This window comes from Xenopus laevis, chromosome 2S (genome assembly GCF_017654675.1).
Source record: "Xenopus laevis strain J_2021 chromosome 2S, Xenopus_laevis_v10.1, whole genome shotgun sequence".
NCBI lineage: Eukaryota > Metazoa > Chordata > Amphibia > Anura > Pipidae > Xenopus > Xenopus laevis.
In genome coordinates this window covers 19,540,092-19,566,690 of record NC_054374.1, presented here as the reverse complement: position 1 = coordinate 19,566,690, position 26,599 = coordinate 19,540,092, and the positions used below count along the sequence as shown (strand labels likewise).

At 39.0% G+C, this 26,599-nt stretch overlaps 1 protein-coding gene across 12 annotated transcripts in view; it reads left to right on the top strand.

Moving 5' to 3' along the window:
* synj1.S (synaptojanin 1 S homeolog) overlaps positions 1-25,884 on the top strand; it is a 63,928-nt gene extending 38,044 nt beyond the window's left edge. For 4 of the 12 annotated variants that reach the window (XM_041583404.1, XM_018248876.2, XM_041583402.1 and 1 more), the window contains 17 exons: positions 666-750; positions 2,114-2,254; positions 2,336-2,528; positions 4,783-4,941; positions 6,308-6,464; positions 7,009-7,126; positions 7,950-8,165; positions 9,726-9,804; positions 9,897-10,059; positions 11,487-11,747; positions 12,075-12,209; positions 14,139-14,177; positions 15,285-15,326; positions 17,046-17,110; positions 17,497-17,605; positions 21,796-22,025; positions 25,063-25,884. In XM_041583404.1, the coding sequence (XP_041439338.1) occupies positions 666-750; positions 2,114-2,254; positions 2,336-2,528; positions 4,783-4,941; positions 6,308-6,464; positions 7,009-7,126; positions 7,950-8,165; positions 9,726-9,804; positions 9,897-10,059; positions 11,487-11,747; positions 12,075-12,209; positions 14,139-14,177; positions 15,285-15,326; positions 17,046-17,110; positions 17,497-17,605; positions 21,796-22,025; positions 25,063-25,836 (2,966 nt within the window). In that variant the 3' untranslated portion in view covers positions 25,837-25,884. Of the gene's footprint in view, positions 1-665; positions 751-2,113; positions 2,255-2,335; positions 2,529-4,782; positions 4,942-6,307; positions 6,465-7,008; positions 7,127-7,949; positions 8,166-9,725; positions 9,805-9,896; positions 10,060-11,486; positions 11,748-12,074; positions 12,210-14,138; positions 14,178-15,284; positions 15,327-17,045; positions 17,111-17,496; positions 17,606-21,795; positions 22,026-22,485; positions 22,510-25,062 lie in introns of all 12 variants that reach the window. The other 8 variants (XM_041583407.1, XM_018248879.2, XM_041583406.1 and 5 more) reach the window with 6 other exon arrangements.
* Positions 25,885-26,599: the final 715 nt, after the last annotated feature.

Sequence of the window (26,599 nt, the reverse complement as noted above, 5' to 3'; positions counted from 1 at the left end):
AGGTTAAGTCTGACACTGGTTTTCTATTTAAAGGAGAAAGAAAGCTACCAAAGCAGTTTATTGACAATAAATTAGCCACAATAGTGCAAGCTGTAACACTATTCTGCAGAATGCTTTACCATACCCGAGTAAACAGCTCTAGAAGCTCTCTCTGTTTGTTTAGGATAGCAGCTGCCATATCAGCTTGGTGTGATATCACTTCCTGAGTGATCCTGAGAGACTCATGAGAGTCTCTCCCTTTTCACTCATAGTGTTGGGCTCAGATTACCGCAGGGAGGGTGGGAGAGGAGCAAACTGAGCATGCTCAAGCCCTAGCCCTGGAAGTTTATGCTGAAAACAGGAAGTTGACACAGAGGCCCATGTGTACACAATAGAAGGAAAGAAATGCTGTGTTTCTTTTGACAGAGGACTCAGAGCAGCATTACTTTGAGGGTTTACTGGTGTATTTATATAGACCTTTCTGATAAAGCTTACTTAGTTTTAACCTTTTTTAGTGCATGAAAAGATCTGGAGATATGAACAGTTTAACTATATAATTTTCCCTATGAGCGTAATCATTTTTAAAGTGTATTTAAGCAAACCGGTGTTAGAATTTTGTGAAAAGTAGTGTGCTGTAACACAGTGATGTTGCCAAATTTCACAGGATATTAATGTTTATATTTTAGATAGACGGAGCAAGCCAGTTGATATATTTGCCATTGGATTTGAAGAAATGGTTGAATTAAATGCCGGAAACATTGTTAATGCTAGGTATGGATTTCATCTAGAGCAATTTAGATACGCTGATTGTGATTATAACCAACAGAATTGTAAAGCTGGTGATGACCCAGACCCATGACCCAGCCTAAAAATATTGTTATTTTGCTGCAGTGGTAATCAAAATCTAAATTTCCTTCTGTAAAGGGCACACATGTGAGTGCACCAAAGAAATACAGGTATGGGATCCGTTATCCGGAAACCTGTTATCTAGAAAGTTCTTAACTACGGAAAGGCCGTCTCCCATAGACTCCATTTAATCCAAATAATTAAAATGTTGAAAACTGATTTCCTTTTTCTCTGTAATAATACTTGATCCAGACTAAGATATAATTAATCCTTATTGGAAGCAAAACCAGCCTTTTGGGTTTATTTAATGTTTATATGATTTTCTAGTAGAATGAAAGGAACAGTAACATCAAAAAATAAGTGTTTAAAGGAATACAAATATAATGCAGTGTTGCCCTGCACAGGATACACAGTAGATAACAGATAAGTACTACAATTGTTTATATAAACCAGCTGCTGTGTAGCCATGGGGGCAGCCATTCAAGCACAGGATACACAGTAGATAACAGATAAGTACTACTATAGTTTATATAAACAAGCTGTTGTGTAGCCATGGGGGCAGCCATTCAAGCACAGGATACACAGTATATAACAGATAAGTACTACTATAGTTTATATAAACAAACTGCTGTGTAGCCATGGGGGCAGCCATTTAAGCACAGGATACACAGTAGATAACAGATAAGTACTACTATAGTTTATATAAACAAGCTGCTGTGTATCCATGGGGGGAACCATTCAAGCACAGGATACACAGTAGATAACAGATAAGTACTACTATAGTTTATATAAATAAGCAGCTGCGTAGCTATGGGGGCAGCCATTCAAAGGAGAAAAGGCTCAGGTTACACAGCAGATAAGCTCTGTAGAACATAATGGTGTTATCTGTTATCAACTATTTAACCTGTGCCATATAGCCTTTTTCCAATTTCCGCCATTGCTACACAGCAGCTTGTTTATATGAATTATAGTAGTGTTTCTGAAGTAAACCAGTTTTACCAGTGCAGGGCAACAGTACATGATATTTTCATTACTTTTAAACTTTCATTTTGTGATGTTACTGTTCCTTTAAGGTATGAAGCTCCAAATTACAGAAAGATCCATTATCCGGAAGGCCCTAGGTCCCAAGCATTCTGGATAACGGGTACCATACCTGTACAGTTAATTCATGTACTCAACTTTCAATCAACCTTAAAAGTGCAGTAATACTGATATCCTATTTAATATGAGTAGCTGCAGACAGCTGTGTGAACCTTACATAAATGACAAAAGAAATGTGTGTTTTCAGCACCGCAAACCAGAAGCTGTGGGCTACAGAATTACAGAAGACCATATCTAGAGACCATAAATATGTACTCCTAGCATCAGAACAGCTTGTAGGTGTGTGCCTCTACATCTTCATTAGACCCCAGCACGCACCGTTTATAAGGTAAGCTTCCATGTATTGCTGGCCTCATTTATGGTTACTGATGAAGTCATTCCTATAACACAGTCTGCTCTTGTGATACAGGGATGTTGCAGTTGATACTGTTAAGACTGGGATGGGTGGCGCTACAGGAAACAAAGGTGCTGTTGCCATACGAATGCTATTGCACACGACCAGCCTGTGCTTTGTCTGTAGCCACTTTGCAGCCGGGCAATCTCAAGTCAAAGAGAGAAATGAAGACTATAATGAAATAGTCCGAAAACTCAGTTTTCCAATGGTGAGTGAAAAGTTGCCGAGGCTTTGTGTGTACTTTGTAAATCCAGATATATGTCTACGTTCTGACACAAATCAAGCTAGATTTAAGAAGAAAAGAATCCGTATAGCGGAGAATTACTTAAACAGGGGGTCTCACTACTGGCAATATATTGGGTAAAACACACTATTTATTCCACATAGCTTTTTCAAAGGGGATTTAAGTAATTCTCTGCTATATGGATACTTTTCTTCTTAAATGTATTTTAACTTTACTTTGGGGGGAGCTCCAGGTGAACTTTCCCTTAAAATATACTGGGTAACTGTATGAGTGCTGCACCTCTAGGCTCTAGCTGCAGCTTTGGGATATTTTTTTTTCTTATACAAATCAAAGTAGATATCTGCCCGTGTGTGGGGGCTCCCTAGGGGTCGATATCAGGCCAAAAATCAGCCAGATATCGATCAGGCAAGTTTGATTTTTTTTCTGCCATCCAGGACCGCATCGGCTAGTTGCTGCGGCCCTCCGACCCTTCAGCGCCCATTCGCAGCATTGTAATCTGAGGCCCCAGCGCCGAATGTTCAGATTCACCCGATATCACCCAGCCATTAGTGGGCATATCGGGTTAAGATCCGCTTGTTTGGTGACCTCGCCAAATGAGCGGATCTAATAGTGTATGGCCACACCCAGGCATTAAAGATCAGTTGGAATTTTCAATTGGATGATTTAAATAGTGTTGAAAACACTGGAGAAATGTGTTAGAAGGCCGTATTACTTTAAAGGGCAAGAAAAGTTATAAGGCACCCCAGTTGCTTACCACATACCCTGGGCCGTTACTCCATTTCTTTCATTTTTTACAGTTCTGCAGAGTTTATGGCAGGGCAGAAAGTCATCTTCCCCGGAATCCTTGTTGCCAAGTCAGGCTTCAAACATGCACAGTTCACAAACAAACTTAATAGTCGGGATAACCTCAACAGATCAGAAATTTGGGAAACCAAACTTGAATAAAACCAGTTAACTTTATTGATCCATGTTAAAAATACAGAAGTGTAAGCGGGCAGGGGAACTAGCTCTACGTGTTTCGTGACTGGAGTCACTTCATCAGAAGCCTCAAACATGCACAGCCCCAAACTATTTGGAGTTTTGGTCTGTGCAGGCACCAAGGGGCAAATTCACTATGCACCGAAGCGCCTAACGCTAGCGTCAATTCGCTAGCGTTGGTCATTTTCCTTACTTCGCAAATTCACTAATGAACGCTGGCGTAAATTCGCTAGTGTTACTTCGCACTCTTACGCCTGGCGAATTTGCGCAACGGACGTAAAAACGCAATTGTGCTGAACGCTACCTTTTACGCTAGACTTCCTTCGCCACCTCAGACCAGACGAAGCGCAATAGAGTAGATAGGGATTGGTTCAAAAAAAGTTCAAATTTTTTTCTAAGTCCCAAAAAACGCTGGCATTTTTTCTATATTTTGGGTGATAGGCTGAAAAAGATCGAAAAATTCCCCTCCTTCCCCCCTACATTTCCTAACTCATGGCAACTTAACTTTACAGTGGGCACATGTGTAGGGCAAAAAAAAATTTTTATTTGATGTTTTGAAGGTTTCCCAGGCATTTGTAGTGATTGTATGTATTCCTCCATTGAAATTTGAATTTGGCGCCGTATGCAAATTAACCATCGCTAGCGTAACTTCGCTTCACTTAGCGAATCAACGCTAGCGCAACTTCGCAACCTTACGCTACCCCTGAGCGCAACTTTGGATTTTAGTGAATTTGCGGAGCGCTGGCGAAACTACGCCTGGCGAAGTGTGACGAAGTGCGCGAAGTTACGCCTGGCGCAACTACGAATCTTAGTGAATTTGCCCCCAATTCTGACCTGTGCTAAGACACTGCATATTTGGTATAGTAGCAATAGGAGCAAAGGTACAATAGAAAGGGTTTACAGTGGAACAGTACAGGTTATGTTTTTAAATAATGATACTGACATTTTCCTGTGTCTGTACAGGATTACCACGCTTGCACACCCTGGCTCTCCACGATATGCTTGATAAAGGGGTTCACCCCGAAACGTTGCACTTCTGCAAAATAAACTCAGCAAGGGCTTGTACCTGCTTGAAAGAACCTTTGTGTGCCAGTGAAATCTTTCTTCGTTATTTTCCTGTGTCTATCACTTTTTTTCTATTTAGATGTTGCTATTGCAGCTTTAGTAATTTCACAAAAGGCATGAGTGTTTCTTGGTCCTGTTTCTAGATTTGTAACATTTGTGCGTTATTTGACTTCAGGGCAGAATGCTGTTTTCCCACGACTATGTATTCTGGTGCGGAGACTTTAATTATCGGATTGATTTGCCAAATGAAGAGGTTAAGGAAATGATCCGAAATCAGAACTGGGATTCTCTTGTTTTAGGGGATCAACTGATCAACCAGAAGAACAGTGGGCAGGTAGGATGGCTGAAGATCTTTAGCAAAGTTTCTTTTGAGTGATAGTGAAACTAAATATGGTTTGTGAATGTTAACATTCAGGCCAATCAAATTCTGAAAGCTTTTTAAATTATATGGAGTTCACGGCTATGCTCCTGTGAGGCAGCAATAAACACATTACTGTCAAAGCCTTCTCGGAATTATAATTTTTACTGGCAATCTTCAATTTCTCATCAAAAAGGCAGGAAACTGGTAAATCATTTCTTATATGCCGTATTGGTTTATGGTGCTTTAGATGCCTACTTCAAAAAGGGATAATCCAATCAAAATGAATAATGGTTTTGTAAAATAATGCATTTTGGTTACATTTTCTTTAAAATATAGAGCCATATAATGCCTTTCTTTATGCGAGGGATGGTAGAATTTGAGCAAGTGTCTTATGAAACACTTGGCAGTATCACTTTGGGAGTATAATTATATCTAAACAGTTAATTGCATTTAGTATATTGCTATATGATGATGCCTAAATCCAATAAATGTGCTGATATAAATCCTTGAAGTCTGGTGCCTTAGGGAAATGACACTTGGGGCCTCAAAACACTAACAAATAACTAATGTTGATACTAGGGATGCACCGAATCCTTGATTCGGCCTTTTTCAGCAGGATTTGGATTCGGCCAAATCTTTCTGCCCAGCCAAACCGATTCCAAATCCTAATTTGCATATGCAAATTAGGGGTAAGGAGGGAAATCGCGTGACTTTTTGTCACAAAACAAGGAAGTAAAAAATGTTTTCCCCTTCCCACCCTTAATTTGCATATGCAAATTAGGATTCAGATTTGGTTTGGTATTCGGGCGAATCTTTTGCGAATGATTCGGGGGGGTTTGGCCAAATCCGAAATAGAGGATTCGGTGCATCTCTAGTTGAATCACTCACCAAGTTCAAACAGTGGTCCAGGGTCAACAGCCCCAGACCCTCAGCTCAGGGGGCCGAATAACCTACAGCAATACCATTGAAAGGGGCTTCAGGTCCACTGGTCCCCAAATGTAAAGTAAAAAATTTGTTTATTGGTTTACATTTAAAAAGATGGCCCTACACGTTTCGTGCCTCTTGGGTTTAGAGAATTTAGCCCGTGACTAACTGCCCTAGGGCCAAAAATATGGCACGAATGTGCTGAAAACCCACCCCCTATATCCACCACAGGTTGTCAAAGCTTCAGTGCTGGATTCCTCTCTCTTTTTTTTCAGTGGTGCTGACCGCACTCGTAGGAAATCATCAATCATTAAAATGGTTACAGAAGGGATGTGAACAGTATTAATTTATTATGACACAGGGATGATGTCATTAATGATTTATAGACAACGGCTTTTTAATTACTTTGTTGCAGGTTTTTCGTGGGTTTCAGGAAGGAAAAATCAATTTTGCACCTACGTACAAGTATGATCTGTTCTCAGATGACTATGACACGAGTGAGAAGTGTCGTACTCCAGCATGGACAGACCGCGTCCTCTGGAGAAGAAGGAAATGGCCTTTTGATAGATCAGGTAGCTTTCAATTCTTTGTTGCTGCATCGGGTTAAGGCAGTGTCAAGTAGCCAGTGACAGATTTTGGGGCAGATTTATCAAAGATCGAATTTATGTGATTTTATTTTTTACTCCAATAAATTCAGCTATACTCACAATTCAAATTGGAGGTTATTTAAGAAAAAAGTTGAATGTCTAATAGTCAATCGAATAGTCCAACCCGAAAAATCGAATACGAATCAAGTTTTCTTCTGAAAAAAATAACTTGAATGTCAGGAAGGCAATTAACATATTCAAATGGTTCAACGGACTTCTGCCATTGACTTGTAAATGAACTCTGCAGGTTTTAAGTGACGAATACTCGAATTAGAATTGTAAAAAATGTTTTCCCTTCCCGCCACTAATTTGCATATGCAAATTCGGGGTCGGTATTTGCCGAATCTGTTGCGGAGGATTCTGGGTTTCGGCGAAATCCGGAATAGTGGATTCGGTGCATCCCTATTTAAAAACTATTGTTGTTTGCTCTGATTTTTTCTTCACTTGTCTTTTACTTCTGCTCTTGCAGCTGAAGATTTAGATCTTCTAAATTCAAGTTTACAAGAAGGAAGAAATTTTCCATATACCTGGAATCCAGGTACTTTACTGCATTATGGCAGAGTCGAGCTGAAAACTTCAGATCACAGGTAGGCAACCTCGACCCTCCTGCATTACCATTTGTTATAATAAAGGACATTAAGTTTAAGATAAAAAAGGTTGTTTTTTTTTTAAAATATTCAATAATATGCTATATAAAAAAATTATATCTGTTTTGGCCTGTTCAATTTTCTGTTTCCTTTTTAAAATTTTGTGAATGAGATATTGGCTGTGTTTAATACGTAAGAGAAGTCTCTAAAATACAGATTCTGTATGTGGAAATTTTTGGGGAATAGTACTAGATCTATTGGACTTGGGTTAGCAGATATATTTAGAGATGCTTTAGAAGACTGAAGCAGATCCCTAATAAGCATGTGAATGTTTAATCTAAATTGCTACTTTTTTAAATTATATATTTGTTTTATATCAGAAGGTGTCATTTATTGATACATTGTAGAAGGCTATAAATCTGATAAAGCGTGTTTCATTTAATCTTCTTACAAATATAAGTACAAGTATGGGACCTGTTATCCAGAATGCTAGAGACCTGGGTTTTTCCGGTTAAAGGATCTTTCCATAATTTTGATTTTCACACCTTAAGGCTACTAGAAAATCATGTAAACATTAAATAAACCCAATAAGCTGATTTTGCTTCCAATAATGATTAATTATATCTTAGTTGTGAACAAGTATAAGGTATTGTTTTATTATTATAGAGAAAAAGGAAATCATTTTTAAATATGTGATTATAATGGAGTCTATGGAGACAACCTTTCCGTAATTCAGAGCTTTCTGGATAATGGGTTTGCCGGATAACGGATCCTATACCTGTACTTTAATGTCCTTTATTTTAATTTTCTTTATCGCCTCCAGGCCAGTTGTGGGTCTAAACGATATAGATATATTTGAAACTGATGGAGAAGAGCGGCAGAAAATTTATAAGGAGGTGATTGCATCCCAGGGCCCACCGGATGGCACAGTTATGGTCTCTATAGAGAGCAGTTCACCTGAAGGGAACTATTTTGATGATAACTTGATTGATGAGTTGCTCCAGCAGTTTGCAGGCTATGGAGAAGTCATACTTATAAGGTTAGAACATCCATTGTGTTTTGTTTTGGTGCTAAATGAAACTAAGGCCAAATATGCATATAAAAAGCAAAAAGAGTTATCATATGCTATCATAACATAACTGTTATTGTACTGTTATAAAACTAAAACGAGAATTTTGCTTCTTTAAAATATCACATTATTAAAGGGATTCTGTCATGATTTTTATGATTTTATTTCTAAAATACACTGTTCACACTGCAGATAATTCACTCTACCATATAAAATGTCATTCCTAAACCAGCAAGTATATATATATATATTTTTTTTAGTTGTAATATTGGTGTGTAGGTGCATCTCAGATCATTTTGCCTAGTCATGTGCCTTCAGAAAGAGCCAGCACTTAAGGATGGAACTGCTTTCTGGCAAGCTGTTTTCTCCTACTCAATGTAACTGAATGTGTCACAGTGGGACCTGGATTTTACTATTGAGTGCTGTTCTTAGGGCCCTTACTCATGGGCATTTGAAACTGCGCTCTCCTGCATTCCGGTTTTATGTGTTCGGCCACAGGGGAGCGCAGGAGTAGACGCGATGAATTCTTTTCTATGCGGCTGTACTCACACAGACACATGTAAGCGCCAAACGCAGGTTGGGATGGAGCATGTTGCATTTTTCCTGCGTTCTGCGCTTACATGCGTCTGTGTGAGTACAGCCGCATAGTAAAGAATTCATTGCGTCTACTCCTGCGCTCCCCTGCAGCTGAACGCATAAAACCCGAACGCAGGGGAGCGCAGCTTCAAACACCCGTGACTTAAGCTGGCCATAGACGCAAAGATCTGATCGTACAAATCGAGGATTCATACGATTTTCGGACCGTGTGTGGAGAGTCCCGACATTTTTCGTCCGGCGGAGATTGGTCGTTTGGTCGATCGGACAGGTTAAAAGATTTCTGTCGGCTGCCGATAATATCTCTGTGTGTATTGCCGATCATACGATTTTCAGTGGGAGACTGTCACTAGCTTTTGTCGGACATAACTTTCGTACGATTGCTGTCAGGGGCAGAACATTGGCTGATCTCTTCTTGTGTACTTTATTTGATCGGAATGGTTAGTGGCAGGTCGGGAGATGGGAAAGTACGATCGTAAGATGATTCGTATGATCGGATCTTAGCGTCTATGGCCAGCTTAAGGGCCCTTGGATCTACCAGAGAGCTGTTATCTTGTGTTAGGGAGCTGTTCTGTTGTTAGGCTCCTGGGGGGAAAGGGAGGGGGTGATATCACTCCAACTTGCAGTACAGCAATAAAAAGTGACTGAAGTTTATCAGAGCACAAGTCACATGACTGGGGGCAGCTGGGAAACTGACAATATGTCTAGCCCCATGTCAGATTTCAAAATTAAATATAAAAAAATCTGTTTGCTCTTTTGAGAAACGGATTTCAGTGCAGAATTCTGCTGGAGCAGCACTATTAACTGATGTGTTTTGAAAAAAAACATATTTCCCCGTGACAGCATCTCTTTTTAAAGCTAATAAAATGTTTAGGGCATTAGTATTCTGGGCTCATATTATTAATGAGCAATATTTATTTTACACCTTTTTTACAGGTTCGTTGAGGACAAAATGTGGGTCACCTTTCTGGAGGGAGGCTCAGCACTTGCTGTTCTAGGCTTAAATGCTATTGAGGTAAAATTACTTTGATTTCTAATAGGCTCTGGTCTCTGAAGATTTATCTTCTCCTGCTGTGTGTTGTGATATATATAACTTCTCCCATGCAGGTACAGGGAAAAACAATCCATATTCAGTTGAAAAACCCTGACTGGATGGTAGAGTTGGAAGAGCAAATCAATTTGGAACGAATAAGTTTAAATTTGCCTTCTTCGACCAGCTCGACACTTCTCGGAGAAGATTCAGAAATTTCTGCAGACTATGACATGGAAGGTAAGTTGTTTATATATATATATATATTTTTTTAACCATGCTAGAGAAGAAATTGAGTATTATAGTAAAGCAAGTAATGCCTGTGGTTGTCAGGTCTGTACCTTCTTCCAGTGTTGACAATCCATATAGAGCACCCGTTAAGATGTAAGGTTGGCTGTTATATGTTGTTTCTATCATCCTTACCAGTGACCAAAATATTGACTGGAAGCTGCAGTTTGGTACCGTTCTGCAAATATTGCCAATTATGATGGAAATTTACAAAGTGGAATAAATTGGGGCTATTGGCCAATTTTTTGCACTTGTTTAAAGAAAGGATTTGGATAACATGCACCCACTGCTACCCGGTCAGGTTATGCACATATGGGGAATCCCCTCTTGCCTCCTAACTTAAAGGGATACTGTCATGGAAAAACATGTTTTTTCCAAAACACATTTAGTTATTAGTGATGCTCCAGCAGAATTCTGAAAGAGCATAAAGATTTTTTTTATATTCAATTTTGAAATCTGACATGGGGCTAGACATTTTGTCAGTTTCCCAGCTGCTTCAGTCATGTGACTTGTGCCTGCACTTTAGGATGGAATTACTTTCTGGCAGGCTGTTATTTCTCCTACTTAAAGGGATACTGTCATGGGAAAAAAACATTTTTTAAAAATGAATCAATTAATAGTGCTGCTCCAGCAGAATTCTGCACTGAAATCGATTTCTCAAAAGAGCATAATTATATTCAATTATATTCAATTTTGAAATATGACATGGGGCTAGACATATTGTCAATTTCCCAGCTGCCCCAAGTCATGTGACTTGTGCTCTGATAAACTTCAATCACTCTTTACTGCTGTACTACAAGTTGGAGTGATATCACTCCCTCCCTTTTACCCCCCAGCAGCCAAACAAAAGAACAATGGGAAGGTAACCAGATAACAGCTCCCTAACACAAGATAACAACTGCCTGGTAGATCTAAGAACAACACTCAATAGTAAAAACCCATGGTTTTCTGGTTTTCCGACACTGCACCCGGTTCCACACCAAACATGATCATGGATCGCTCTGAGTGCTTCATCTACTTTTAATTCCTTTTTTCACCACCCACTTTAGGCTGGTGGCACATGGGGAGATTAGTCACCAAGCGATACATCTTAAATGCGGGACAACTAATCTCCCCAAACTGACTTCCCACTGTCAATAATGTGAACAGCCGCAGATTTCTCGATTGGCGACTAATCTCCCCGTGTGCCACCAGCCTTACTGTTGTTGTTAATTATATATTATTTGTTTCAAACAATGAAAAGCTTTAATACAAGCTTCAACATAGTATTCCACAAACAGCATACATTTATTTTTATTTTTTTAATGCACTCTGAATGTACCATGTATGTAGTTCTCTTCTGCTTGCTTAATCTGCAATCTCTCCTATGATCATGTTAGGAGTAATGGAATGCACAACCCATTACCTGTTATGTGCCTCCTCAGGAGATGTTGATGATTACAGTGCAGAAGTAGAAGAAATTCTTCCCCAGCATTTACAGCCGTCTTCATGTTCTACTCTGGGATCATCCCCTAGCTCTTCTCCACGCTCAAGCCCCTGTCCGTCACCAACAATGCCTGAAGGCCCTCCTCCATCACTCCCTGTACGTCCAAGTCGTGCCCCTCAGAAAACTCCAGGACCCCCTGGGTCTTCATCTCAAGGTATTTCATAAAACAAATTGGAATTAAAATCTTCAGTTATATCTTCTTAATAGGAAAATCCCAGGTCCTTTGTCATCATTCAAAGGTGCATGGAGAATTGTTTATATGCATTTTTAAATCTGGCTATATGTGATCACATTTTCTCAGGCAGGCTAGCTATAGAATTCATTATCCCCCATTAACATATTTACTAAAGAAAAAAAAAATGCTAGCCATAAGATACAAATAGAGAAGCTTCTTTTATAAATATGTTGACCTTGAGACAGTTGGAGAGGTATCATCTTTAATGCCTCATTTAATTTGTTCATATGTCATTTGTGTCTCCAGCATCTGCATCTGAATTTCAACCAGTGGTACAACAGAATGTATCGTTAACTCTAGAACCAAAGCGCCCACCGCCTCCCCGCCCTGGTGTGCCACCTGCACGTCCAGCACCACCGCAGCGTCCACCTCCTCCATCAGGTAATTACAATTGTTCTTTGTCAGGGTATTACTGATCTGATAGAGAAGACAGAATGGAAGTATGTAGAGAAATACGTATCTGATACTTAGAAGGCTTTGGGCAAGGGTATTTGGCATTCAGTATTCATGGGGAAATTCTAGTATACACAACACACTTATAACAGACCTTATAATAAGGACTACAGGAAGCGATTGAAACATACTTTTAGCTATTTTACTTGTTTCACAATTAAGCTTGTAAAGGAACAGTTCAGTGTAATAATAAGAACTAGGTAAATAGGCTGTGCAAAATAAGAACGGTTTATAATATAGTTAGTTAGGCAAAAATGTAATGTGTAAAGGCTGGAGTGACTGGATGTCTAACATAATAGCCAGGACATTACTTCCTGCTTTTCAGCTCTCTAACTGAGTTAGTCAGCGACATTAAGGGGGCCCACATGGAACATAACTATTCAGCATTCAGCTCAGATTCAAAAGCAACAGTTATGACCCATGTGCCCCCCCTCAAGTCTCTGATTGGTCACTGCCTGGTAGTATCTCCAGCATCTCTAGCTCTAGAGAGCTAGAGATGCTGGATCTAGAGATAATCTGCTCTCTAGATCCAGTCATCCATCAGTCTGCCTGTTTGATATATCTAGCTAAGCACTCTGCACACTCCACTGCTTCAACATATTGGAAAAATTCCGGCTTTAATTTCTGAGAAATAACTTTTTTGCCTTGTTGAACTACAACTCACAACTATTCTCTTGTCCTGTAAAATTACAAGCATATACCAACACCAAGGATTAGTCAATTGAATTTTTACCTACAGGAAAAGTGATTACCCACCTGGATTGTATTTATTACTGATTTTACTACTATTTATTCATAAATCATTCATTGTGTTTCCTGGCCGGCCAGTGTTTTAGGGATTGTATAATAAATTGTATTTTTAAATATATTGGTTTTGCAATCCACCCTCTAATCAGGAAAGGCCTCTTAATTCATTGTGCTTGACTCCACCCTCCTACATATAAATATGTTCTTTTAAAAGAAATAGAAATATATCATGTGTGCTGCCATAGGGACAGCTTTTACTGCAAAGCAGTTTGTAAGAACACACCTGGCCGACAAAATTATTTCCTTACCTTTCCAGTGAAGAACTGTTCAAATATAAGTCAGGGAAAAGGCTGGTAATTGACAATGAATTGAATCTCCAATAGTTAGAAATCTTATTGAGTTATTATCATTGTCTCAATGGCAGTAACATTAAATTCAGGTAACGTTATGTATGGTAAGCGGGTTCTTTTTCCAAGTCTTACATTCTCCGGTGCACTTAAAGGTAACTGAATACTTTTTTTTAAAAGATGTGAGTTTAAGGGGGGTTATTTATCAAAATCCAAAAATATCTGTATATTTTCTGAAAACTACTTCGACCAAATCTGCATGTTTTTTTTTTTTTTTTTTTTCTCACTCCATTTATCAATACATTTTTCCAAAAATTTCCTGTGAGGGAAAAAACTCCAAAAATATAGAAAAAAAATTAGAATCATACGAATTTTTCAGATTTTCCAACGGAAAACTGATTTTTTTTTTTCTTCTAAATTTTTCCCGAAAACCACAAAATCTTTGGATTATTGCACAGAACCCAGCGCAGATCAGGAGATCTTTGGAACTTCTGCCATTGACTTATATACAACCTTGGCAGGTCTGAGATGCCAGATTTTCGGATTTAGACTTTTTTTTATCCTCTGGGTATAATAAATCCTGAGAAATTCGAGTTTTCTTGTTTTTACACTTAAAATTTGGATTCTATAATAAAAAAAAAACGAATTTTTGGCATTCAGACTATAATAAAGTACCACCTATGGGTTTTTAGTTTCTTTTTTTTTTTTTTTGCTATACACTTTGCTATACTTTCATTTTGTTTCTTTGCTTTTGCATTATAAGGGGCAAGGAGTCCAGCGCCAGTTAGAAAGGAAGTTGGAGGTAATTAATGTTGTGTGTATTTTACACCAATCATGTACCCATTTACACAAATCCTGTCCCATTAGCAGTCCCGTCTTTTGTTGTCTTTTTGTGTGTGTTGTTGGTAAGTGTGAATTGGGTCTGTTTTCAGCTAATTTGTCTTCTATTTAGGTACAGTTCAGTAACTCTGGTGGGATGCTGTGTTCCTTGACTGATCATCCCTCTTCTTTATTTTAGACGTTTTACCTAATATTAAAACGATATTTAATCATAAGCAAGATTTTTAAACGTTTTCCCTTACAAAAAGTCTGTGTCTCGGATAATAATAAAAGATTGAGTATATCCTCAGATACGTATACCTACGCCAAAATCTGGACACCTTGGATAACATACACCAGAATGTAACATTTATAGGTTATAAGAAATTTTTAACAATATATTATATATATCTCTATATACAAAAAGATATATCGGGTAAAATTGTTTTTAGGAAATGTTATGGAGGTTTGAGACCTTGAAATCATATCTATTAAGCAACCCCTAAATAAATATAAGCTGTTGCACAAGGAGAAAACCGTAAATAAAGACAAAAGAAAACAAGGAGATAGACCATACAGTTCAATACAGTTCAATTGATAACTATTGGAATATGGGTAACATTCTTGTACTTTTTATATTTATGTATAAATATATCCTGAAACAATATACAAATATTTTTGCATATACAGTGTATTTGTATGCATTAAAGCGCTCCCCTCTGCGTAGGCGAGCATCTGTCTGAAAGAGTAAAAGACAAAGAGAAATGCTGTATACTGTATATAACCAATAAAAAAAGAAGAACTAAAGCTTAACCAAAGAAGCACTGCAGGTTTTTCTGTGGTCAATACCAGAGAATTCCTATACTGCAATAGATCCTGGAATGCTAAGCCATGCCTCCTCCTGGCTTCTTTTTAAGGGATTATAACAAAATAGAAAGTATATGGGAGGGGATAATTGAAATCAAGGCCATCCCGTTGGAGAGGTTGTAGTAGCCTTTTGTGTTGGTGTCCCATGGTTTTGTTTCCTTCTTTCTTGCTGCTTTTTATTCTTGTTATGTTGCTTTTTTTGCAATCTTTTCTCTTTTCTCAGGAGCTCCTCCAAGCCCAGGAGTAGCTCGGAGAGATGCGGAAGGTAAATTGACTGCAAGTTGTAATGTCTCTGTGCATGAGTATTCCCATTACATTTTCTAATATAACTAATTGATTGGTGCAGATATTAACAGTTCTGCTTGTTTTAGCCACAGACCGGATGCCTTGCTTTTTTTTTCTTTTAATCTGCAATAAAGCACACAATTTTTGCTGCAAAGTAAACAAACCAGCTGGAACTGTCCACAAGCAAAGCCTATGGAAAGCATATTGGATTAGTGACCGCTTCTCGCTCTTTCCAAATTCTGCATGTAATTCTGTGACATAAGCCAAAATTAATTATGTAAAAATGCATATAATATAGAATTAAGTGTGTGTTTAAGTTCAGGCTGCGCAACTCATTCTGTTAATAATAGTGATAATAATTACGAAAACCCAGACGTAAGCAGCAAGTTGCAATGTTAACTTGTCAAAATGAATTCATATTGTAGTGAATGTTCACAGTGACTATGCATGGCTTGTTCTAACACCTTTGAATGGTCTGATGTTTCCATCAAATTAATTACAGTAAAAGTGCACTGATTTCATGGTATTTGTAAATGGAACACTGTCCTTTGGACGCGGTCGATTTATATTTTTTACTAGGGATGAATACCAAACCGAATCCTAATTTACTTATGCAAATTAGGGGTGGGGAGGGAAAAACATTTTTACTTTGTGACAAAAAGTCACGCGATTTCCCTCTCCGTACCTAATTTGCATATGCAAATTAGGATTCGGTTCCGCAGGACAGGCGGAATCCCGAACCAAATCCTGGATTCGCTGCATCCATTTTTTACCAGTGGTTTTAGAGGAACGACATGTTCAAATCTACATGGGGTGTTTTTTGGAATTTCATGGGGAGAGCAGGAAAACTTTGTATGCCCAGATATCTTTAATGAGAAAACAATCTTTAAAAATCATCCAAATCCTGAATCGAACCCTGGATTCAGTGCCTATCTAAATACAATAGATGGTATGAAGCACATAAAGTGACCAACTGCAATGCAGCAGCAAATTAATAATGTATTGTAGAAAAAGTGGTCTGGTCGCATGTCCCTATTTCCTACTTATTTTTATGAGATGGGTTTTTATGCTTAAAAATAAAAATCTTCAAACTGACCAACTGGCAGCAGCAACGATGGTGGCACTAGAGAAACCACTGGGACTCCTTTCCAGGGCCGCTGCGCATGTGCAATTTGTTTTTTTTTTTTTGTTTTTTTTGTAGGGCTAGGTGATCGGGAGAGGGGGTCTGGCCCGGCGGGGGCCCACCGGGTTCTTTCCCAGTGTCCTGCCGGGCCAGTTCGACCCTGAGGGCCCTCCAGATATGGTGTGGCATTTGTGACACAGTGAAATAAAACTTGTTACCCTCTTGGAGCAATTGGTGATTGTCAAACTTATGTGAATTGATACTTACTAGTGATGCGCAAAATTTTTCATCCGGTTTCACCATGAAAAAGACGCCCATAAACTACAATGGGTGAAAAAAATCTCAGGTCAGATTCACCCATCACTAATACTTACCAGAACCATTTATCTGTGGCCTCTGATTTCATATGTTACTTATAATCTTATATTAATACCCCCACCAGACAAGGAAAATATCTTGTATAGGGTTTTCATCCACAACTGTCAAAAAATCAAGGAGGCTTTTACTTTGAGTAAGACATGGGTGCACTACATCTTATATAGGTTAGCAACTAATGCCATTGTCTCCTGCTTTCAGTAAGAGGCCAGACTCCTTTACAGATGGGACCCCCAGCAAATGCCCCGTGCAGCTCCGTTAGACCGGTGAGTATGATACAAATAATGTTTAGATTTGTCCCTGCAGTTTCGGACTAGAGAGCCATGGGACGACCTGGCCTCCAGAGGAGGAATTTATTAGCTGCTCATGTTTCTTGCCATAAGATAGAATATTCATCATGTTTTCAAGACTAGTAAATGAAAGGAAGTGTAAAGTCTTGAAATAAAGAAATTAATGTAAAATTGCTCAGAAAGCTTTGAGAACTTCAGCAATATCATTTTTGTGTTTATTACACTGCTAATATAATGAATTTGAAACAACACTGCCACCTGCTGTAATTTGGCTGACTGGACAGTAGAAAATTAAATTTGAGAGAAAAGCAAAGTCTTGTGGTGTTGCTCTAGTTCATGTTGAAAATGTTGTATCCTACCAGACCATTCCTCCACGTGCTGGTGTTATTAGTGCTCCACAAAGCCACGTTCGGCCAGTTCCAGCTCGATCAACCCCTGAAGTATCAAACAAGCCCAATGAACCTGCAAGAGGTATAGTACAACTTTAACTTGCTGGGTTACACCTACACATTAATTTTTTTTTTAAGTTTTTTATTTTCATTTTGTAAATAAACAAGGAAAATAAGGAGGAGAAAAAGAAGAAAAAAGAAGCATAGAAGAAGAGAAATGCACAGCGTTTGTACTAGTACATAAAGAAATTCTTCAACACCATAGAATTATTATAAACTCGCTAAGATCCATTTACATTTGGCCTAGCTACATTGCAAGTGGACCTAACTTTTTAAATTCAGCTATTCCTCAATAATATGAATATCGAGCCAAGGTGACACATTACATATTTGGGAAAACATGTTTTTTCCAAAATGCAGAATTCTGTACTGAAATTCATTTCTCAAAAGAGCAAACAGATTCTTTTATATTCAATTTTGAAATCTGACATGGGGCTAGATATATTGTCAGTTTCCCAACTGCCCCCAGTAATGTGACTTATGCCTGCACTTTAGGATGGAACTACTTTCTGGCAGGCTGTTATTTCTTCTACTTAAAGGACCAGTAACATCAAAAAAAAATTTAAAAAAAATTCGTTCCTATACAACGAAATAAAAACACCAACACAAATTAAACTTTGAAATAGCAAAGCCTTTATTAAGAAAACACTGACAGAAACTCCACTTCCTATCCTCTTCAGAAAGGACGACCATCCATCCAGGGGTGCTCAATTTCTCCTCCCTGGCTTGCCTCTCCCTCGCTCCTCCAGCTCATGCCGCTCTCTGAACTGAATCAGTCTCAGTGGGACTTGGCTTTTACTATTGAGTGCTGTTCTTAGATCTTCCAGGGAGCTGTTATCTTGTGTTAAGGAGCTGCTATCTGGTTACCTTCCCATTGTTCTGTTGTTAGGCTGCTGGGGGGTAAGAGGGAGGGAGTGATATCACTCCAACTTGCAGTACAGCAGTAAAGAGTGATTGAAGTTTATCAGAGCACAAGTCACATGACTTGGGGCAGCTGGGAAATTGACAATATGTCTAGCCCCATGTCATATTTCAAAATTAAATATAAAAAAATCTGTTTGCTCTTTTGAGAAATGGATTTCAGTGCAGAATTCTGCTGGAGCAGCACTATTAACTGATGCGTTTTGCAAAAAAAGTTTTCCCACGACAACTGTGGGCACGGTTCCATCTTCTTGAGTTGCAGGCATGTAAGGTTTGAGTGTAATTTTTGGGTATAAGATTGTTTGATAGATGTGCTAGTTGCCGAAACACAGATATTCATATGTTCTGATAAGCTGTGTGATGTTGGTGTGCACTTGGCCTCACTTTTAAAAATGGGCATATGCAGTGGGCATTTGTACAGGGTGTAGGTGGGTTCATTTTCATTTTATATTTTTCACAGTTTTCACAGTTTTTGGGGGGTATCATGCGGTGGTAATCATGATGTCAGTTTGTATGTTAGGCCTATGTCACATGTTTTTTACTGGCATAAATATTAGTACCTTAGTGAAATAAAATGATGGATTTGAAGGGATTATTTCTTTTCAGTACAGCTATAGGATCTGTTATGCAAAAAGCTCCAATTTATGGAAAGGTTGTGTCCTATAAAGTCCATTTTATCCAAGTAATCCAGTTTTAAAAATGATTTCCTTTTTCTCTGCAATAATAAAACAGTAACTTGTACTTGATCCCAACTAAGATATAATTAATCCCTAGTGGAACAAAACCAGCCTATTTGGTTTATTTAATGTTTAAATTACTTTTACGTAGACTGAAGGTATGGAGATCCAAATTACAGAAAGATCCATTATCCAGAAAGCCCCAGGTCCCGAGCTTTCTGGATTACAGGTCCCATACCTGTATCTTGTACTTGATCCAAACTAAAATATAATTAATCCTTATTGGAAGCAAAACCAGACTATTGGACTTATTTAATGTTTATATGATTGTATTGCCTCAGATTTCTTTATTCAGTACAAGTATATGATCCATTAAACAGAAATCTTCAAATTACGGCAAGGTTGTCTCCCATAAAGTCCATTTTATCCAAATAATACAAATATTTAAATATAAATTCCGTTTGTCTCTATAATAATAAAACAGTAGCTTGTACTTGATCCCAAATAAAGGTGGCCATACACGGGCCGATAAAAGCTGCTGACAGACCGAGTTGGCAGCTTATTGGCCCATGTATGGGGCCCCCCAACGGGCTTCCCCGATCGAGATCTGACCATCTCGATCGGATGGGACAAAAAATCGTCGGATCGCGGCAGCATCTGTTCGTTGAAGCGGTCCCACGATCCGACCGCCCGTTCCCATTCGTTAGGATCCGATCGTGGGGCCCTGGGGCCCACGATCGGATCAGCCCAATATTGCCCACCTCAAGTTGGGCATATCGGAGAGAGATAAGCTCGTTTGGCGACATCGCCAAACGAGTGGATCTCTCCGTGTATGGCCACCTTTAGATATACTTAATCCTTATGGAAGCAAAACCAGCCTATTGGGTTTATTTAATGTTTGAATGATTTTATAGTAGACGAACGGTATGAAGATCCAAATTACAGAAAGATCCGTTATCGGGAAAACTCTTCAATCCCGAGCATTCAGGATAACAGGTCCCATACCTGTACCAATTTTTAGCCAAATGGGCACCCACACACTTTTTTCCCCATAGGGTTGCAGCAGAACAGAGACAACGATGTATTTGCACTGCAAGTAATGCATTAAGCTTTGACCAAAAGCATATACACCTATATAATGGAAACTGCAGAAGTTGCATTTTAATCAGCATGGGGTATATTTATCAAGGGTCAAATTTCGAATCGAAAAATCTTCGCAATTCGAATTCAAAAAGCCAACCGAAATTAAGTTGTTTTTTTTTTTGGTCGAATAGGTCCATTTTCGATTGAATAGGTCTGTATTTGGCCGAATTCGAATCGAAGGAAAAGAGCAATCGATCAAATTCGATTAGAAGTTTTTCCCCCAAAAAAACTTCACTTTTTCAAATTCCACCAATTGACACCAAATAGGTTCTAGAACAGTGATCCCCAACCAGTAGCTCGTGAGCAACATGTTGCTCTCCAACCCCTTGGATGTTGCTCACAGTGGCCTCAAAGCAGGTGATTATTTTTGAATTCCAGGCTTGGATGCACATTTTGGATGCATAAAAACCAGGTGTACTGCCAAACAGAACCTCAGTGTAGGTTGACAATCCACATAAGGGTTACTAAATGGCCAATCACAGCACTTTTTTGGCGCCCCAGGAACTTTATGCATGCTAGTGTTGCTCCCCAACTCCTTTTACTTCTGAATGTTGCTCATGGGTTCAAAAGGTTGGGGATCCCTGTTCTAGAAGGTCCCCCATAGGTTAAAACAGCAATTCGCCAGGTTTTTGTCAAGTACACAAAAAATAGCTCGGAATTCAAGTTTTTTTCATTCGAAAAATCACCTCGACCTTTGATAATCTGCCCCTTAGAAAACAGCACAGCTAAACTGTATTATGTGCCAAATGTTATGCACTAATGTGCTAATAAAGTACGCCTATAAGAAGTCACACATGAACTTAAAGAGATCCTATCATCGGAAAACATGTTTTTTTCAAAACGCACCAGTTAATAGTGCTACTCCAGCAGAATCCTGCACTGAAATCCATTTCTCAAAAGAGCAAACAGATTTTTTTATATTCAATTTTGAAATCTGACATGGGGCTAGACATTTTATCAATTTCCCAGCTGCCCCCAGTCATGTGACTTGTGCCTGTACTTAAGGAAAGAAATGCTTTCTGGCAGGCTGCTGTTTTTCCTTCTCAATGTAACTGAATGTGTCTCAGTGGGACATGGGTTTACTATTGAGTGTTGTTCTTAGATCTACCTGGCAGATGTTATCTTGTGTTAGGGAGCTGCTATCTGGTTACCTTCCCATTGTTCTTTTGTTTGGCTGCTGGGGGGGAAATGGGACGGGGTGATATCACTCTAACTTGCAGTACAGCAGTAAAGAGTGATTGAAGTTTAGCAGAGCACAAGTCACATGACTTGGGGCAGCTGGGAAATTGACAATGTCTAGCCCCGTGTCAGATTTCAAAATTGAATATAAAAAAATCTGTGTGCTCTTTTGAGAAATGGATTTCAGTGCAGAATTCTGCTGAAGCAGCACTATTAACTGATTCATTTTGAAAAAAAAATTCTTTCCCATGACAGTATCCCTTTAATTATATTTGGCTATGTGCCCTTTCAGGTGGTTTGCTACTTCCTGAGCCCATGAAGCCTCAACCTGCAGCTCCTCTTCAGTCCAGTCCAACTTCCCAACCACCCTGCCAAAAGCTGCCTGAACCTATCCTACCTACAGCAGTACAGGCCACATCCCAGACTCCACCCTTACAACAGAACCTAGACTCTCCTCCACTGCCTCCTCCAAGGAGCCGCTCCTCCCAGAACCTGCCCTCTGACCAAAATGCTTCCCAGCAGGTAAGTGTCTCTGCTTCATGGTACATGGTAAATCAAGGGAATTCATACACACTCAATACTATTTCACTACAGTTATTGCTATAGTACAATATCCAAAGGAAGACAACAGGATGTTCAATGACATTAAATCTTCAGATATTCTACTTAATTATTTATTTATTTTTTTAAAATCTGTGTGGGCAGTTAAATAATTCTATTGCCCGCATATGTAAAATATGTAAAGTGCATATATACATACGAAAAAAGATTTAAAAAATAATGTTCTAAAATTACAATATTTAGCATGTGACATTTTTAACTGCATTGTTTACTAACTGCACCAGAAACATATAGGCCATGGCACTTTTTTTCTTTCTTCTTTTTAAATATTTTTTTTCGAAATAGTTGTATATTCTGCATGTTAAATCTGGATCTTGTTTTCCTAATTTTATTCTTTTAATATCTGTCTTTTTATCACAAGCAGGAGCAACCATCAGGGTAACAGGTACCTAACTAATTTACCCATAATGTTGTGCAATTCACCCTAGATCCATTACTGATCGACTCGTATCAACTCTCTGTGTTTGTCAAGCCTCTGAAAATGACCACATATTTATCATGTTATATCCATTTTTTTCCTTGCATCCGCAGTTTATATAATGATACATTTTGGTGGGCAGTCACTGTCAGTTTTAACTTAAAGGAAAAAGGAAGATACTCCCATTATACAATATGAGTCAGCAAATATGACTTGGGAAATTAATCCCTACCAATCCAAAACCATAGTTTCTTTTCTCGATTTACTGCCCCTGCAAACAAGTTTTGAAATACATAATCTGTAAAACAAACTTGTTCTTTAAGGAGAAGCAAACCCAAAAGTTGAAAAAACCCTACCCCCCCTACCCTACATAGACCGCCCTCCCTCCTCCCCCCAGCCTAAGTGTTGCCCCGGGCAAATTCCCCTAACTTTTTACTTACCCCTTGGTGCAGATTCAGGCATCGGAGTTCACGGGCGCCATCTTCAGCCACTTCGGTAATCTTGGAAGGCCCTTTTGTCAATTTTCGTGAGTTTCGGCGCATGCACAGTTTGTTCCAACTGCACATGCGCTGCTCCGGAGGTCTCATTTCCAAGATTACCGAAGAGAAGAAGATGGCTGCCGTGAACTCCGTTGGACAGAATCTGCACAGGGGGTTAAGTAAAGACTATGGGGCATTTACCCGGGGTAACACTTAGGCTGGGGGGAGGAGGCAGGCGGGTCTATGTAGGGTAGGGGGGTAGGGTTTTTTAACTTTTGGGTTTGCTTCACACTTAAATAATGCTATAAAGCCATGTGCTGCACACCTGCCCATGTTGTAAAAATGTAATTAAAAAAGCACATATGTAGTACTGAAAATGTTTTTTTTTTAAATAAATGTAAGTAGGCATAAACAAGCACAATGTATTACTGTTATAAAGAAATTGAAATTATGAAATTATTCCTTTAAATGTTATGGCATTTCCTGGACATCTGTTATTTCATCAATTCATGCTACATTTGGTAACTTTTAGCTCCGAGCATAAGAATTGAAAGTTTAATTGTAAAAGTGGTTTTATAAATGACATGTAAAAGGCAATGTTTACCCCAGTGGAGTAGTGGAAGTAAGAAAAAATACTTTAGGGAGTACTCTGCCCCCCAAAACAGCAGGGAGCTCCATGGCAGGCATCCATGCTCCCCAGTGCTGTCACTGGCTCGTTCTACAATATATGATCAGTTAACCCGTCCCCTTCAACTCACACATATGTGCATAATGAGCAAACTGGGCCATTATGAGAATGAGTGTGCCTCAGCACGACGGCCTACACTCCCTGTCGCAGGATGCAGGGCACGGCTTTGGTGCATTTCTATTAACAGCACTATTTTTGTTAACCATTTCCAGTTGTAAAAAACACTTTCTTGTGACTGGTCACTCAAATAACTGAATCAGTTATTTGAGTGAGCTCTAATACATCTGCTAGGAAAGGAAGCCCCTCTATAACATATATTGGATCTAACTGTCAATATCTGACACCCAACTGCTGCATAAAGAGAGAATAAAGAGAAACAGATGCTGACAGAGGAATAGTGAATATGAACTTGATTATTTCAGAAACATTTTTAATTAATTATATTTAGAAAACTTCTTATTTCATTATCATGAAGCTTAAAATTTTAATTTTCATGATAGTTCCCCTTTAAATAAATCCATGGGGAAGGCTACATCAGGAAGTGAATTTGGGGTCTGTGTGCCTGTCTCAGTAGAGAGGCTTTAATATGTTTTATACTTGGGTTGTCTCTCAACTGCAGCTGGTAAGTGTGATTGTTGAACATTCACACGAATAAGGTTTTAAAATAAATGGAGCAGCCAGACATTACTAACTGCATATTTCATTCTGTTACTTGCATGCTATTGCATGACATATTGGTCCAGTGATCTGAAAGCATTAATCAATAACTAATAAGTCATCATATAACCCGCAACAGGAAAATTTAAAGCTAAAATACAAACTGCTCCGGTGCACAACAGCCCGTGCTACAAATCATACTCAACATATTCATCGTGATTTGTTATAGCATTTCATTTTCCCACAGTTCCCCATAGATTTTCCATAGTCCATGTAAAACACACAGACATGGTTTTGTATCAATGAGCAGTAGAAGCAGAGGATCACTTTTGCCTACAGCTTCTTAATTGGACTACGCAAAAGGAGTTTCCAGGTTTGGATAGTGTCTGTGTGGTTTATGATTTCCTTTAGAACTATGTTTTGTAGCACTGGATGGTTTTGCTTCAGCCAAGGCAGAGGATCTGCAGAACAGAGAGGGAAAAAATATGCTTCTATACAAAATTTTTCTTCCAAATTTAATTTCCGTGTTTTTTTGGGAATCGGAAAATACTGTAAATGAAGGAGCAACTTCTGTTTTAGCTCTAGTTCCCCTTGAAAACTGCAGCTTTGAAGGAACACATGTCCATTATTGTTTTGGAAAAGCATAAAAAAGTTAAATCATTATAAATCTCTAATACTTTACTCCTTTTATTGCAGCATCAAGCAAATGGAGGCTTTAATAGCCAGTTTGACAATGGTCCTTTTGTGGACTTTTCATTTGATCACCTTCCAAATTCCAAGCTTCAGGCTCCGGTTCTCATATCCTCCTCAAGCCAAAAGGAGTCATTTAAGTTGCCTTCTGCTCCACAAAATAATTTGAGTGGCGTAAATTGCATGGCTACATTGCCACCTATCCCAGCTCGTACAGGACTCCAAGACAGCACTCGCATTTCACCGAACCCTTTTGTAAATAGGGTCAACTCCATCAGCCCGACCAACCCATTCACAGAGAGATCCTCTAATGTTGGTAATCCTTTTGCCATCCCAGAAATACCCACAAATAATCCACCGTCACTTCAAACAAGAACTTTAGATCAGTTAAGTTCTCCCAGTGAACCTGAACTTCTGAACAGCAAACCAACCTTTACCCTGGGTCCTATTGAAAAAAGCCTTTCACTACCGAACAAGTCGTTCTTGTTTACTGACGCCAGTCAGAAAGGTTGGATAACATTTGATGAGGATAACTTCACCGGCAAAATCAACATGCTGCCTGTCAACGGTTCCGTGATGGAGCACGTTAGTTCGGAAAATGATCTGCTCCAGTTGGGGTTTAATAATGACTGGAGTGCCGCCTCCACTGCTTCCTCCAATACTTTGCCGCTAAGGAAGCCCCCTGCTGTACCACGTGTTCCACCTCGAACAAAACTTGAACAGCCATCCACCAAATTCCCACCAAATAAGTCACCAACACTAGAGTTTACAGATCGGTAATGTGTCGCTATGCCTGTGTGTTTACAATAAAAATATATCTTTGTTAAATCCATTTTATGTGAACTAAAAACCACTATTGTATACTTTTGGGCAGACATATCAAGGGTAGAAGGTTTTTTTAGGGCCAAAACTGCTAGGGAATTGTTGAATTTGATTTTCTATATTTATCATACACTGGCCTTTTAAATGGCACCTGTTGGGTAAAAATGTTATCCCCAACCAAAGATGCAGGCTAACAGAGACCGCATTCCGTTTGGGGATAACAGTAGTTTTTTAAAAAAATGCCTCCCGCCAGTTCCCAGTGCGAGCAGCAATGTCCGGTCACTCTCATGTGCATAATTAAAAACTGCCCTGAATTGCTCATTATGAGCATGTGCGTGATGTCACATACGCGTTATACAATGTAGGTATCGCAGAGCTGGGGGCTTCCTTTTTTTAAAAAAAAAAACTACTGTTAGAGCCCGCATTCCGGTTGGGGAGATTAGCCCGCACCTTTGGTTGGGGATAACATTTTTACCCAACAGGTGCCCTTTAAAGGATCAGTAACATCAATTTTTTTATTAAAAAATTCATTAGTGTAGAACAAAAAAAACACAGAGACATATTAAACTTTTACATAGCTAAGTCTTTATTGAGAAATAACTTGCCGAAACTCCGCTTGTGCGCCTCTTCAGAAAAAGCGACACGGCGACGATCCATCATGCGGCGCTCGATTTCCCCTCCCTGGCTATCTCCTAGCAGGGAGGAGAAATTTAGCACCACA